At 37.0% G+C, this 15,856-nt stretch overlaps 1 protein-coding gene across 1 annotated transcript in view; it reads left to right on the plus strand.

The window, feature by feature from the left end:
- Positions 1-12,929, plus strand: part of LOC137261073 (protein cycle-like) — a 59,724-nt gene extending 46,795 nt beyond the window's left edge. Inside the window, exons 10-18 of the mRNA XM_067798741.1 lie at positions 2,700-2,806; positions 4,658-4,808; positions 5,864-5,943; positions 6,323-6,425; positions 7,006-7,074; positions 8,962-9,010; positions 9,605-9,686; positions 10,080-10,133; positions 12,538-12,929. Of these exons, the coding sequence (XP_067654842.1) occupies positions 2,700-2,806; positions 4,658-4,808; positions 5,864-5,943; positions 6,323-6,425; positions 7,006-7,074; positions 8,962-9,010; positions 9,605-9,686; positions 10,080-10,133; positions 12,538-12,719 (877 nt within the window). The 3' untranslated portion in view covers positions 12,720-12,929. The remainder of the gene's footprint in view (positions 1-2,699; positions 2,807-4,657; positions 4,809-5,863; positions 5,944-6,322; positions 6,426-7,005; positions 7,075-8,961; positions 9,011-9,604; positions 9,687-10,079; positions 10,134-12,537) is intronic.
- Positions 12,930-15,856: the final 2,927 nt, after the last annotated feature.

Below are 15,856 nucleotides of genomic sequence, written 5' to 3' on the forward strand. Positions count from 1 at the left end.
CAAGTATTTAGTGAACGTACACAAAATAGCTCCAGTTTTGATACACAAGCTTGAATGAAATTACCAGTGACATAAAAAAAAATTATTTCTGTTAGTCGTAAAATTCATGCATACTAGCAAACCCAAATTTCTTTTACTACTTCGACAAATATGTTATTCCAACATATACTGCATTTCAAGATGCTCCATCTTTGAAAAAATCTTGGCATATATTTCTCAGTTTTTCATAAATTTTGAAATACAGATGTTCTTTTCAGGGGTTTGTTTAACTAGTCTTGTTTCTAGGTCATTTTTTTCAATTTGATGTCTTAGTTTTAATATAGCTGCATATTTTTGGCAGTTTTAGGGAAAAGTTTAACTTCTATTTTGAATAAAGGTAGACAGTGCCTTGTTTATAAGTGCAATTTCCGCACCCAGCATGGAATAATTGAAAAGTTGAGATAAAACGCCTGGGCTTCTTTCAACGTTTTATTTTTTTTTAAAGTAAATCGGTGAAGAATTTTAAAATGTAATCTAAAACAGATATCTTTGTTTCTTACAGTCTCTACATGTGTTACACAAGGAATAGTCCTGTTTTTATTAGCACTGCAATGTTTAATTTCTTTCTCTGTGTATCTTTCTCACAGGACAATATACAGTTTTAAAACATTGAGTATGCTGTGTAGTGGTTTTTAATCCAGTACAAAATTGTTCTTACAGCATCATTAAATATTTTCTTAAGAAATAATAAAAATGGTTAGGAATTTAGTTCTTAAATAATTTCTTGTTGCCATGCATTAACTCATAGTTCAGCATCGTGAACATTGTCTTAGATCAGTTAAACGTGAAAAGTGGGAGACTGGCTTCAGCTCGTCTGTTTTCTTAGGGTGTTGGTCACATCCAAGCATGCTATTGTCAACAAGTCTCGCTGTGTTTACAACATAATGCTTCAGTGTCTCATACAGAGTTAGACAGTAAACATTAAGGAGTGTTTTACACCCTACATATTTAAGGAAATATTTCTGTATAAATATTGAAATATTGGATTTTGTCTATGAGAAAATCATCAGGAAAATTTTGTCTGTCTTATCATCTGTGCGCAAATACATGCAGGAAATGTGGATTTATTTGTTGCAAGAAATGATGATTGTCTTTGGCAGTATATCATGAGGAAAAAACGCTCTACGGTATGTCCTTATACTTTGGTCCATGTAGCCCTGACTCTTTGGCGTTGAAGTCAAAGTTGTGTTTGGGGGGGCTTTTTTCAAACTTCTGAATACACAAGGTTGAAACTGTTTAAAAAGTTGCCAAGGATTTAAATGGGAAGTACTTAATCACCGTCTGAAAAGAAAGAGAAAGATAACTGGCTAAAGCTGAAAGAAACCAGTTGTTTGTGTAAGTTTTGTAACATCTTGTATTCAATTAACTTGTGGTTTTAATTGTTTCTGTGCCTCCTGTCATATTCTGCTAAAGTGTTTTACTCAAATTTGAAAAAGACTTACCCTATTTCAAAGATGTAGAAAAAATGGAAAACATGTTAGGTTTAGCCTAAATACTGTCTGTTTATGAGTTCTGTGTATACATGCTGGAAGCATTTGGATAATTCTTTCACAAGCCTGTTTAAACCTATCTCTAATGCATAAACACCAACGACTTAAATCAAATTATAACAAAGGCCAACCCATTACATAGGTCTATATCACATATTAAGTACATGTAGATCACATTTTGAACCATTTCATATATTATGTAGATATTCACTTCAAATTCAACGTGTATCACTTGTGCTGTATATTATAATGTTGACATCAGTTTTTACCCTAAGTTCTCTCCATAATGCCATATATTTTGGGTCAGGGAGATCAAAAATCATTCACTCATAATCCTGCTGGTCACAGGTAGCAAAGAGGTGAAAATGTTGGCTCAAAATCTGGGTTCAAATCCATACTTTCGATCAATGTGTAAATCTCATTTCATGTAATATTCTCCCTCTTTGGTGATATTTCTGGAATATTGTTAAAAGCAGGATAGATCCTCACTCGGCTGGACACAGTCAAGCAACAAACCTCAGTACTGGTGATTGGATGGAATCTCAGATTTGATCATCTTGTGTTTCAAAATCTTTTTCATAATGTCATCATGATCTTCACCAAAGAGGTGAACATCAGACTTTAAGTAAACATGCTGATATGATTGAAACAATGTTCAAAGCAGCTTTAATCTCATGCATTCATTTCATGATGGACAGTCAGCACCAAGAAACATTTTGTTTTTGTGATTAGAATTTCTGTAACTAATGTCAGTATGAAGGGTGTTCATATGGGCTTGAGATCTGATACACAGTAAACTATGGTCTTGACAAACTCAAAAGGACCACTAAGTTTAGTTCATTGTAATTATAATTTGTGAAATGCATTTGGTTAATATCATTGGTATGTATATCAATATATGATTTGATATATATATTGACATATGAGTTGACATATTTTGATATATCACTGGAATGTATATCAATATATGATTTGATATATATTGACGTATGAGTTGACATATTTTGATATATCACTGGAATGTATATGAGTAGATGATTTGATGTATATCAACATATGATTTGATATATTTTGATGTATGTTTGGATGTATATCAACATATGATTTGATATATTTTGATATATGATTGGATGTATATCATTAGATGATTTGATATATATTTTATTACAGAGCTACAATTATCCTTGGTTATCTACCTCAAGAGCTCCTGGGGACCTCAGTGTACGAGTACTACCACTCAGACGACATAGAACATTTATCAGAAGTCCATCGGAAAGGTGATTGTATATTTGTATTGCATGATTTATCAGCTTATTGACAGACATGATGAGATTTTCTTCAGTCTTCCAGATGCTGATTGTCGGATGACATGCAACAGCTGTTGATTATTGTCAGGAACTGATCACAACTTTGGAGTAGTACATTTTATTGGGTGTGAGAGGGTGGTTTTGTTGTAGCCAAATATCTGATTAGATGCCTGATTCTTAGTATTTGCAAAACTGATTGATTATTGTTATCAGGGACTTTTTTAAAAATCATATGTGCTTTTAAAAAATTACCAGAAAAAATTAAATATTTCCCCTGTCGGTGATCTGTGGCCCTTCAGGTAATGTGAAATTACAAATCCAATTAGTACAACTTGTCATATTGCAATATTGCAGAAAGTAATTTCTAACTAACATGGTAAATTAATGATGATCACGACATAAGAAAATTGTTTTCGATATTCTGTTTCATAAATGTGATTGCGTTGTGTAAATATCTCCATGTTATAGAAAGCAGGAAAACAATCACAGTAACACATTTATTGTCTAACAATATACAGCTTAATCACACAGCAGTAGCAAGATTTGACATCTATATTAATAACCAACTTGCATGCACTTTATCAATTCCATCTTTTAGTTAGACCATTAGAGACTTTGCTTGACAACAGAAACATTTTCTGTTAAGAAACTGTACGCTCCTGATTTTGTTCAAGAAATATATAGAGAGCATGTATTCTCAGAAGATCTGAATCATTTACAAAATAAATGAATTTAGTATTTGTCTTGAAAATCACCAGATGTGTAGAAAGTTTGACATCACCTTAATGTAGAGATAATGCTAATTTATAAAGTGTCTTTACCACACAAACCAATTAAAAGAAATAAAAGTGAAAAATCACTCTACATCTTCCTAACACTACCTCTTCAAATGGATCTTTTTAAAAAGACATTTTTAACAACTTTTGTAATGAGTTAACTCAGAGGTTCCTGGTTGTTTCCAAAAATCTTTGTGACTTCAAGTAGTGAATAAGCATGGCCATTTAAGGCAAAATTGTTTACATGGTGAGTAAAATTTATCATTTCAAACATAGGTGATTGGTATTCATTTTTTATATTTTGTACTTTATATAAATACATAGATCCAACTTCTATGATTTTATCATAGCTGCTACGAAGTTCAAACTATGCCAGTACGATTCCACTAGAAATCCTACGAAACTTGAATAAAGCGCATTAGATTTTGGATATATAGACAAAAACGTATATTTTCAACGATGAAATACATTTTCTTACTTCACGTACCTTCCATTCATTATATTTAATGACATATTTGAACTGGAATAATTGCAACTAACAAACATAATGTTAATGAAACTGATTTTAATACCGTTGTGATTTGACACATTTAGTTCCAGCAGAAATAATTTAACCACGTGACCGTAATATCATTCATTCTTTTCCCAGAATCCATCATGATTTTGTTTATGTAGTTAACTACTAATTTTATGGTCAAACTACTAATTTTGAACGTTAAAACTATTATTTGCAACACTTTGAGGTTGGAATCTCTGCATCATCACATTTTTCATTTTCATAGACATCAGTGCTTGTCATAAGAGATAACTAATGGGATCTGGTAATAGTTGTGTAGATCGATGCTCATACTGTTGATCACTGGATTGTCTAGTCCAGACTCAATTATTTAAAGAGTGCCACCATATCAATGGAATATTGCTGAGTGATGTGTTAAACAACAACCAAACCAATCATCAGTACATGATCAATATGCATGTTCCACACGTAGTCGAGTTTTGTAATTGTAATACTAGTTATTATGATACTTGCATCTATATTTTTCAGTGTTAGATACAAAAGAGAAGGTTGAGACAAATGTGTATCGCTTTCAAGGGAAGAATGGGAAATATGTTCATCAGAAGTCAATTTGCTTTGCCTTCTCCAACCCGTGGACGAAAGAAGTTGAATGTATCGTGTCAACCAATATGGTGGTTCAGTAAGTTTCAAATATTTAGATTAAAAATTTCAATTGTTAAATTTGTTGTGGGATTTTTATGCCATTTGTCTGCAAACCTTGCAGTTATGTATTTTCTGGTTTCATGATGACCTGTTGGAGGTCTGGGTAGACGACTTGGTTGTCATCATACTGGTGTGGATTGTTTGCTCATTATATCAATCACTAAATTTGTATCAGTCACTTATTATGCCACTGAAAGAGTTTGGTTAACTTTAGTGAGAAACAAATAGTTGCAGATGATTAATGGTTGTAAAAGTTACAGATTTTACAGGTGCTTCAATTAATGTGTGTATATTTTCTTCTCCTGCCTGGAAGCTGAAGATGGAGGAGACCAGTATTAAGTTAATGATTGTGAAAGTCATTTAATGTTGTATGGCAGACACCAGCATATCTCTTTGATAATTTGCAAGTAAATGTGAAGGATTATACACGTTCTCTTGCAAATATTACAGGTAAGAGGTGACTAACAGGGTCAATTGGTCAGACTCACTGAGTGGGTTGACACATGTCATCGTGTCCAAGTTGCATAGACTGATGCTCATGCTGTTGATCACTGGATTGGTTCTGACTCGATTATTTACAGACCACCAACATATATATGGACTACTGCTGAGTGTGGCATAAAACTTAATTAAAAAAAATATTACAGTTTAGACAAAATTGGACAATGGATTTGGTGGTCAAGCTTGGGGTATTTTTAATGAAGTGTTTACAATATCAACCACCAGATTGTCTGATGCAGTTTTGATCTTGTCACGGTATTGCAGGACAGAGGCATAGTCCAGTTGTCAAAGCTTTTGCTCCTCACACCAAAGGCCTGTTTCAATTTCCCACATGTGTTAAGGAAGCCCATTTCTTGTGCCCCTCAACTGTGATATTGCTGGAATGTTGCTAAGGGCGGTGTGAAAACCAGCACATGCATTTACGAACAGTGATCATCAACTGTGATTCATCAATAGTTGATTCATCAATAGTTCATTCATCAAAAGTTCATTCATCAATAATCGATCAAATGCATCCCCCTATTTTTACAGTGTCCCTGAGGTGTCCAGTTCTGGTCAGGCAGCAGATGCCGGCGACACAGATATGTCTTCAAATTACAACTTTCCTATTGGTAAGTCAAATTTTTTTTACCTGTGAAAATCTGAAGAAGAAGTAATTTTCAGTAGCCCATGCTTGTTGTAAGAAGCGATTGACAGGATTCTTTGGTCAGGCTCACTGACTTGTTTGATACATGTGATTGTATCCTAATTGCATAGATTGATGCTCATGATGCTGATCACTGGATTGTCTGGTCTAGACTTGATTATTTACAGACCACTCCCATATATAGCTGTAATATTGCTGAGTGAGGTGTAAAGCTAATTGGGCTCCATCTGTGTCACATGTTACTTTAGATCTGCCTGCCTTTGAGTGTGACTCAATGACTGCCTCTAAGCAAAACCAGGGTCTTCTGAGTATAGCCAATGTATTTTGATGGTTGCTTTCCCCAGAATCTGAAAAGACTGGTAAAGAGGGTCTCACCCGTCTGGCAATGATGCGAGGAGTTGGCCAAATTGGGAAACAAATCGCAGAGCAAGCCACCGAACAGAGCAGGTAAGAACAATTGCTCATGCTGTATTTCCTTTAAATAAGATTTGTACCAAACATCAGTGGTTAAAGCGTTGACTCGTCATGCCAAAGCCCCGGGTTCAGTTCCCTACATGGGTACAAAGTGTGACCATTTCTGGGGTCCCCTGCCATGATTTGGCTGGAATATTGCTGAAAGTGGTGTAAAACTCACTCACTGTAACACATATATAGCTTCTGTAGAACCTGTTTTAAGTCTTGAAATGCTGTTTTATTTATATTTGGAAGACAGGCTAGATTTTGGCAGGGCTGTTAAAAAATGTGACCACCCAGTCCTGTGGACATGGTAGATTTTCTACATCTTTCCTCCAGTGCATTACCTCAGAAGACCTCGGTCAAACATTTGAATCAAACATCTGCAACAACTAATCAAATACAAGCAAATGGTTTCCCATAAGCCTTTCGAGCTGCAGTTATATTCATGTTGCCTCTTGATGGTCACACATGTTTTGAAAAGACAGCTTAAGAGGCATGTAGAGTGCCCTGTGGCTTAATGGCGCTGTTTCTGCCAAACTGACAACCCCATGGCTTAATGGCACTGTTTCAGCTTGAAAGACGAGATGCTCATAGTAACAGCAGGCCCAGGAATTGGCATTGAATCTCCCCAGCTCCATGGGTAATAACATGGCCCTCTCTCTCTGTCTGTATTGTCTTACAACACTCTCTAGCACAGCTCCTGATAATGACACCTGTTTTCACAGCACCTTTTTTTAAACAAATATGTTGGTGGTGGGCTTAGACCAAGAAGTCGTAAAGTATGAAGAGAAATAATTTTCAATAATTGTCAGTAAAATAATGGGATATACATCAAACATGTTGCTATGGGTTACAGAGCATACTGGTCATGGTGTGGACTGGCAGTGGATTAAGTTGTGATTGTAACAAAGCTACTTTCAAATGGTTTCTGGTTCCAGCTAGCCATTTTCATATTTATCTATATCATGTTTACAATATTCTTAGTATTTAATAAAACCCGAAGTGTTATCATCTTCATTATGAAAATTAATGGTAAGAATTGTTAAGCATTTTTATCCCCCCGGCATGTAATGCAGGGGGATATAGTGGACGCCTCTTCTGTCTGTCCGTCCGTCCGTCCATCCGTCATCATTTTGTTTCCGGAGCATAACTCAGAAACCGTTCAATATTTTTAGACCAAACTTGATAGATATAGTAATCTCAGCCTATGGTTGTGGATTTTGCTATTTACAGATTTTTGGCATTTATATTTTTTTTGTTTTTCCATGGAACATTTTGGTGTTAGTCTTATGGTGGGGTGAGCTTCATTTCCTGAGCATAACTCAAACCATTCAATATTTTTCTGCAAAACTTGGTAGATATATCAATCAGAACCTATAGTGGTGCTTTTCGCTCTTTACAGGTTTTTGTGATATATTATTTTCTCGGTTTCCATATAAACGATTTGGACATAGTCTCAAAAGTGAGAGGTGTGTTTCGTTTCTGGAGCGTAACTCAAAAACCATGCAATATTTTTCTGCAAAACTTGTTATACATGAGTCAGAACCTAAAGTGGTGCCTTTTGCTATGTACGCGTTTTTTGTGATTTATTATTTTCTCGGTTTCCACGGAAACATTTCGGACATAGTCTCAAAAGTGAGAGGTGTGTTTTGTTTCCGGAGCATAGCTCAAAAAACGTTCAATATTTTTCCACAAAACTTGGTAGATATATCAGTCAGAAGGTGAAGTGGTGCCTTTTTCCATTTGCCATTTACAGATTTTTGTGACTAATTATTTTGTCGGTTTCCATGGAAACGTTTCAGACTTAGTCTCAAAATGGAGGGATAGGCTTCGTTTCTAGAGCAAAACTCAAAAACTTCTCAGTATCTGTTAGTAAGACTTGGCAGATGTGTGTAGCAGTCCCCAAAGTGTTACCTTTTGCTATGTACAGTTTTTTGTGATTTATTATTTTCTTGATTTCCATGGAAACGCTTCGGACTTAGTCTCAAAATGGGGGGATGGGCTTTGTTCCCAGAGCACAACTCGAAAACCAGTTCATATCTTTCAACAGATCTTTTCAGATATATGAGACAGATCTTGAAATTGTGACTTTGCTGATTACAGATATATGGCATTTATATTTTTCTTGAAATCCATGGAAACAGTTCAAACTTATAATTAGTCTTAAAAAACAATGAGAAGCTGTCAGATGATTTGTCCTTTCAAACATTTGGGGGCCGGGGGGGATATGTCATCTTCTGATGACTCTTGTTTAACAGTAAGTTTTCAATTTTGAACCAGTCTGAGATTGTATGGGTCTTTTGGCTTTCAGGGATTTTTAAAAATATTTTTATCTTGGTAATATGTGGTAATTGAAGCATTTTTAACCAAGAGTTTTGGTTTTAGAATAATTTGAAAAAAAAAAAATCTACTGAATGTCAGTTTGCCTAACATTTCTCACATATAATGGTGACAGATCATGGCCTCTCTTTAAAAATAACTTTGACAAGATGAAGGAATTAATTTTGCATGTGTACACCATTTTCAGAAGCCCGTCTCCAGTTAGCGGCAACATTGTTCCATCTCCTGCCCTCCAGGTAAGAGTGTCATGGCAACAACTATTTTCTGTTTAAAGAATTGTTGTTAAATGCCACACTCAGCAATATTCCAGCTGTACTGGGGCATTCTTCCTGTCACTCACTCATGCAGCCAAATCCCACTTACCCTCTCATTCAATTACTCACTCCCCCGCTTAATCTAAAGTTGTGTGACATTGTATCAGTTGAGTTTGTGAATACAAGGGAAAATACTGTGAGTTGTCTCCCTTTGGTTTGCCAGAATCAGATAATCATGGATTGGACTCCCATGTTCTCCCTGAAGGTGACATCCACTGATAGCTGTTATATATGCTGTTCATGGTGGCATTACACCCCACCTATTCACTCACCCTCTAACTCTCTTTCGCTCTCTCTCTCTCACACACACACACTCACCCACCCACCCCTTTACTGAATTACCCAACCACAAATTCTTCCTGTCACTCACTCATGCAGCCAAATCCCACTTACCCTCTCATTCAATTACTCACTCCCCTGCTTAATCCCCGCCCTCCCTCCTCCTCCCCTATCCTCACTCACTCACTCACTCACTCACTCACTCACTCACTCACTCACTGTCTGTCTGTGTTTCAGAGTGACATGTCCCCCGGGACTGCCAGTAACACAGTGTCATCCACCAATGCCGCATCAGCAGCCACGAGTGCCCAACCTGAAGGTAAAACAAGCGTCATGTAGTCATTTCGTTTGTGGCAATCAAGTAAATATAAAGACATGTTCTTATACAAATCTTCATTGTAATACATCTTTGGCACCATGAAAAATGTACTGAAAAGCCCACCTTGCAAGTATTTTCCTATTCTTTGTCCCAGACTGTAGATTGTTTTGGCAAATAAAGATTGCCTGAATTCATGTTTCATAATGGACCAGAAGGGATTGATATTTTATGTTTGTCTGTGTATTGAGACTTATGTCATATGTTCTAGATGTGATTAGATGTGATAAGATGCCAACCTGGCTAATGAACTAATCAGAATTAGTCTGTATCTTCATGTCTAATCCTAATCTTCGTGTATCAGCTGTAAATACAACATGTACACTGATTTTTCAGTTTGTGTGCCAACTACATTGAATGGTCTGAGCACTCACACCCAGTCTCAGCCAGGTGAGGTTACCATCTTCTTTTATTATTCCCTGCCAATGTATTGCGCAAAGCAATACATATAGTTTTAGGCTCCGTCGCCATTTACCAATAACTAATTCACAGCCTCTGTGTCTCAATGTACAGGTGCAGAGCAATGTTTGGTTCAGGTTTTTTCATTGTGCCAATTTACATATTTGGGCATTGCCAAAAGCAGCGTAAAACCAAACTCACTCACTTTAGATGTGAACAAGAATTAAGCTCAGGGAATCCTTGTCGTAGATAGTCTCTATGAATTTGGTGGCTCTAGGGTTGATATTTCTCACACACTATTCATATCACACAAGCAGCTGCTAAAACACTATCCATATCACACAAACAGCTGCTCAAACACTATCCATATCACACAAGCAGCTGCTCAAACACTGTTCATATTACACAAGCAGCTGCTCAAACACTGTTCATATCACACAAGCAGCTGCTAAAACACTATCCATATCACACAAGCAGCTGCTCAAACATTATTCATATCACACAAGCAGCTGCTCAAACACTGTTCATATCACACAAGCAGCTGCTCAAACATTGTTCATATCACACAAGCAGCTGCTCAAACATTATTCATATCACACAAGCAGCTGCTCAGACACTGTTCATAGCAAATGTGCAGCTGTAACAATATCCATATCACACAAGCAGCTGCTCAAACACTGTTCATATCACACAAGCAGCTGCTCAAACACTATCCATATCACACAAGCAGCTGCTCAAACACTGTTCATATCACACAAGCAGCTGCTAAAACAATATCCATATCACACAAGCAGCTGCTCAAACATTATTCATATCACACAAGCAGCTGCTCAAACACTGTTCATATCACACAAGCAGCTGCTCAAACATTGTTCATATCACACAAGCAGCTGCTCAAACATTATTCATATCACACAAGCAGCTGCTCAAACACTGTTCATAGCAAATGTGCAGCTGTAACAATATCCATATCACACAAGCAGCTGCTCAAACACTGTTCATATCACACAAGCAGCTGCTCAAACACTATCCATATCACACAAGCAGCTGCTCAAACACTGTTCATATCACACAAGCAGCTGCTAAAACACTATCCATATCACACAAGCAGCTGCTCAAACATTATTCATATCACACAAGCAGCTGCTCAAACACTGTTCATATCACACAAGCAGCTGCTCAAACATCGTTCATATCACACAAGCAGCTGCTCAAACATTATTCATATCACACAAGCAGCTGCTCAAACACTGTTCATAGCAAATGTGCAGCTGTAACACTATCCATATCACACAAGCAGCTGCTCAAACACTGTTCATATCACACAAGCAGCTGCTAAAACACTATCCATATCACACAAGCAGCTGCTCAAACACTGTTCATATCACACAAGCAGCTGCTCAAACACTGTTCATATCACACAAGCAGCTGCTCAAACACTGTTCGCATCACACAAGCAGCTGCTCAAACACTGTTCATATCACACAAGCAGCTGCTCAAACACTATCCATATCACACAAGCAGCTGCTCAAACACTGTTCATATCACACAAGCAGCTGCTCAAACACTGTTTGCATCACACAAGCAGCTGCTCAAACACTGTTCATATTAAATGTGCAGCTGCAACAGTATCCATGTCAGAGAAGCAGCCTGGTCCAGGGATAATTATTTATTTGCTGTCTTCATAAGGTAAGAATATTTCTGATAGCAGCGTTAAACAACAAACACACTCACATGAAAACTTTATCATGCATGACATGGTGGTGTAGGAACTTGTGCAAATAGCCCAGGTCAAAAATCAGTAAGTTAAGTAGTGCTAGAGGGTTAACAGCCATGTGACGTATCCCAGGGTACCAATTCACTACTGTGTGAATAAAGGCAGTTTTGAACAACCTCACTTGCCAAGAGTGAGACCACATGTGTCACATTGCTTCATTGTGGGGAAGTCATCGAAACTCGAGGAGTCAATCTGTCACACACGGTCATCCATCCAAAGACTATCTGTGATCATAGTTGCTGAACTACAACTTATTTGTGACTTGGTCCTTAGGCAACAAACCATGCACCTCCACATATTGTGATTTTCACTCCACATTTGACTCCATGAAGATCTGGTCCATAAGTGGCACGAAACAAACATTAACATCACTCCTCAGTTGGACATTACTACTTCACACATTAAAGAAACCCATTTTTTTAGTGCTCATCTTCACAGCGGTAAGGGTCTCTACAATCACCAAAGATCTACATGACCCACATGACCTACGTGACCTTCATGACCCACTGACCTATGTGACCCACTGACCTATGTGACCTACATTGCATTTAGCATTCATCCAGCGTGATACTGCTAAATAGTCTGAATATTGTGTGACACACCTTGTCTTTGTTTCAGCCACATCCAATGACTCTGTGTTGTTTGCAAATGTCATCCAAGAACAGGATGAGGACAAGAGGCAGAATCCAAGCACAGACAACAATGATGAGGCAGCACTAGCCTTTCTCATGAGTTTACTAGAAGCAGATGCCGGGCTCGGGGGCCCAGTAGACTTTAACAACCTTCCCTGGCCATTGTGATGAAGTACTTGAATAGCTTTGACATGAAGACAAGAGGCCATCTTGGAAATGGAATTGTGGGTGATGATGCAAACAGGTGTTGTGTACCACTAATCATCATCCTGTAAGATAAAAGATTGTGCCTCTGGGCACTGTCATTCTGCAGATGGTCAGTGAAATTGGACATTGTGATTTTATTTGGTGCATCAGATGAAAAGGAAACACCTTTATTTTATTTAAACTTCAACATGTCCATTTCATTACTGAAGGACAGATTTAATTGCCACATCTGACTTGCAGAAGGTTGTGAAGAAATTATTCCCAAAGTGCCAGAGGATGATTTTCTGTTCTATTGTGACTGAGATTATGGTTCTGATTAGTTCTTGAAGAAGTGCTTAGGAAAATATTGTCTCTAACTTGAATCTGACTCAGTCATGGTTGTGAAGACACCGTTCAGACAGTCCTCTTCATTGTAGTAAGGCAACTGTAAGAAGGAACCATGTTTTCTGACTACAGTCAGATATCATGACACTTCTGACTGTCTTGTCTGACTGTGATAGGGCAGCAAGGGCACGTCTCAAGTTCAAGTCACATGGGTCTCTGGTCAAAGGAATGGCATGACATCATTTGCAATGGATTCTGAAATGAAAGAAGAGCATTCAGCATTAACTTGTACTAAGCACTAAGCTCTTGTTGTTTGGCAAGTGATTTAGAAGAAATGCCTGAATTCTTGTTGCAGTGTACCATTGTGAAACCACAGGCTACAGATATGGGGTTCATTTGCTGGATAGAGATTCTCATAAAATGAAATAAGGAACCACAGAGATAGATCGATGTTTGGCAAGTTTCCACTGAAACCTCATCCTTTTGACTGATCGACAATCTCCAAGAACGAATGGAAGCGCCAGTGGTTGTATCTATCATTCCAGACTGGATGTGTTGTGAGATAAGTGAATCAACGACTCTTGTAGGCACTGTGTACATTGAGAAGGAAATGCTTAGAAGATAGACACAGCTCCGTGATAAACTGTGATTAAATAAAGAACGGAGGACCACACAACCCTGAATTTTGCTTTCCTGTCATGTACGATGCCCAATTGGACAGATTACAGTCATCAGTGCACAGGTGATGGCATATGTCATTAGCTCTTGGATTTTTTAAATTATGACAAGATTTCTCAGGTTTTGTGTTATCTTATGACTGATGGAAGATGATAAGCTCATTCTCATGTGCAAAAATCAGCCTTATATAAACTCATCATATGTTAAGCCTTTATTCCTTTCTGTGTGATGAGTGCAGCCCATTGCTGGTGTCCCCCACCATGATATTGCTGGAATATTGCTAAAAGGATGTAGAACTTAACACCTGCACTCACTCTCTCCGTTGGGTGTGACTTCCAGTATGATGACACCGTTTTCCAGGTAAAGGATAAAAGCTGTAATAGTGAATATGCTCGCTATAGGATGAGCATGAATGGAATATGGGCCCCAGCTACAGTGTGTTTGGGTCTGTGCTGTTTGGATTATGTTGGTCAATTCTTAATGATGAGAAGAATCCAGGAGAGTCAAAAAGCACTTGTGTCTTGAGTTTGTTAAACTGTTTTGCCTTACGAAGGACTTGTTGACAAAGTGCTGCGATCATGATAGTCTGTTATGTTTCTAGTGTATATACAGGTCACATGAAGAGTTTGTATAGTATATTGTATGTTATAGGAGACTTCTATATTGTTAAAGATGTTATTGTGCCTGAATAGTTGTATTGCCTCCTTGTTCATAGTGTTCAGTTTGTTGATATGTGTTGCTTTGAAATCCTTGAGACACAAAAATGTTTTATTCATCCTTTTTCTGTTTGTTTTTGTAAACTGAATATATATTTATATGCTTCTGTAGAGACATATTCAAAGATAGTGTTATGTACAGATTTTAAAAATTTCCAGATTTTATTAACTTCAATTTTAAAATGGTGTCAGTAGGCCAGTAAAATATATTTTCTTACTTAAAAGGCATTTCTTGGAATGATTTTTAAAAAATAGATGTTTTTATAGTGGATTTGATTAAAGTTTCCTAAGTAAAATGTTTCAAAACATTTTTCAATTCATACATTTTTTGCAGATAAAATAGTATGAAAGTACATTGGTCTGGTTTATTTTCAACATATGCCAAATCAAATTTGTCATTTCATATCTAAATCACATTTTTCACTGGTTTAACCAGTCACAATGCAGTAAGACTATTTCCATGTACTGACAATATGATTTGGTTGTTCCCTGGGGTTCTATTTGAAATAAGATTCAACTAAATGGACTGGTTCATATTTTATAACAGAAATCCAAGCATTTTTTTCCTCCACATGCTTCTGAAGATTTCCTGTCCTTAATATATTTGACTAGTCTCTAACATCAAACACATTTCATACAGTATCCTAAACATCTGTGGTCCAGCTATTTGTTTGCAGGGTTACTTCCCTTACCCTTGCCAGGATCAGCTGGCCACAAGTTTGATCATCAGATTCAGTAATATCACAACTATATAGCAATATTATCATTGAAATGGTAGATTAAATAAATAAGTTAGGGATATTGGTATTTTTCAAAATTTGCACATATCCCTAACTATTTTTGTCCAGAATAGTAAATGTCCATGACCTGAACTACTTTTTTAGCTGACAGGCTGTGATATAACAGTAAAACTGTTCCATATGACATTAGCGGACATGAAGATTTCAGTGGAATGTCTACATCGTATGACGCAGCAGTGTTTAAAGTTCCCACCTGCCTGTTCGTCAGGAATGGTCTGTTTTCATCTTGGTTGCTCAAATGTAAAAAAATCTATCCTGTTAGATATTTTTACCCCTAACAGTAAATATTTCATAGTCTCAGACAGGTTCTCTTGTCAGTTTGAGATGTTTAAGGTATTATGAAAATCATGTTAAACTAATTGTGATTGGACCGTTCATGTTACGTTAACCAGTCACGTCATGTGTACTTTCAGTTTACCTAAAGTTGGTGCATTGCCGGTTAGTGATATGGAGTTCATTGTGATGCCTACAAACAGTGAATGGAGTAGAGTGCAAAATAGTTTCCAAATTTGCTTGCCCACCAGGCTAGCTATGCCTGAAAGTTGTCTACACAATAATTTAATTGCCCGAAACTTGAAAG

Source organism: Haliotis asinina, chromosome 14 (genome assembly GCF_037392515.1).
Source record: "Haliotis asinina isolate JCU_RB_2024 chromosome 14, JCU_Hal_asi_v2, whole genome shotgun sequence".
Lineage (NCBI taxonomy): Eukaryota > Metazoa > Mollusca > Gastropoda > Lepetellida > Haliotidae > Haliotis > Haliotis asinina.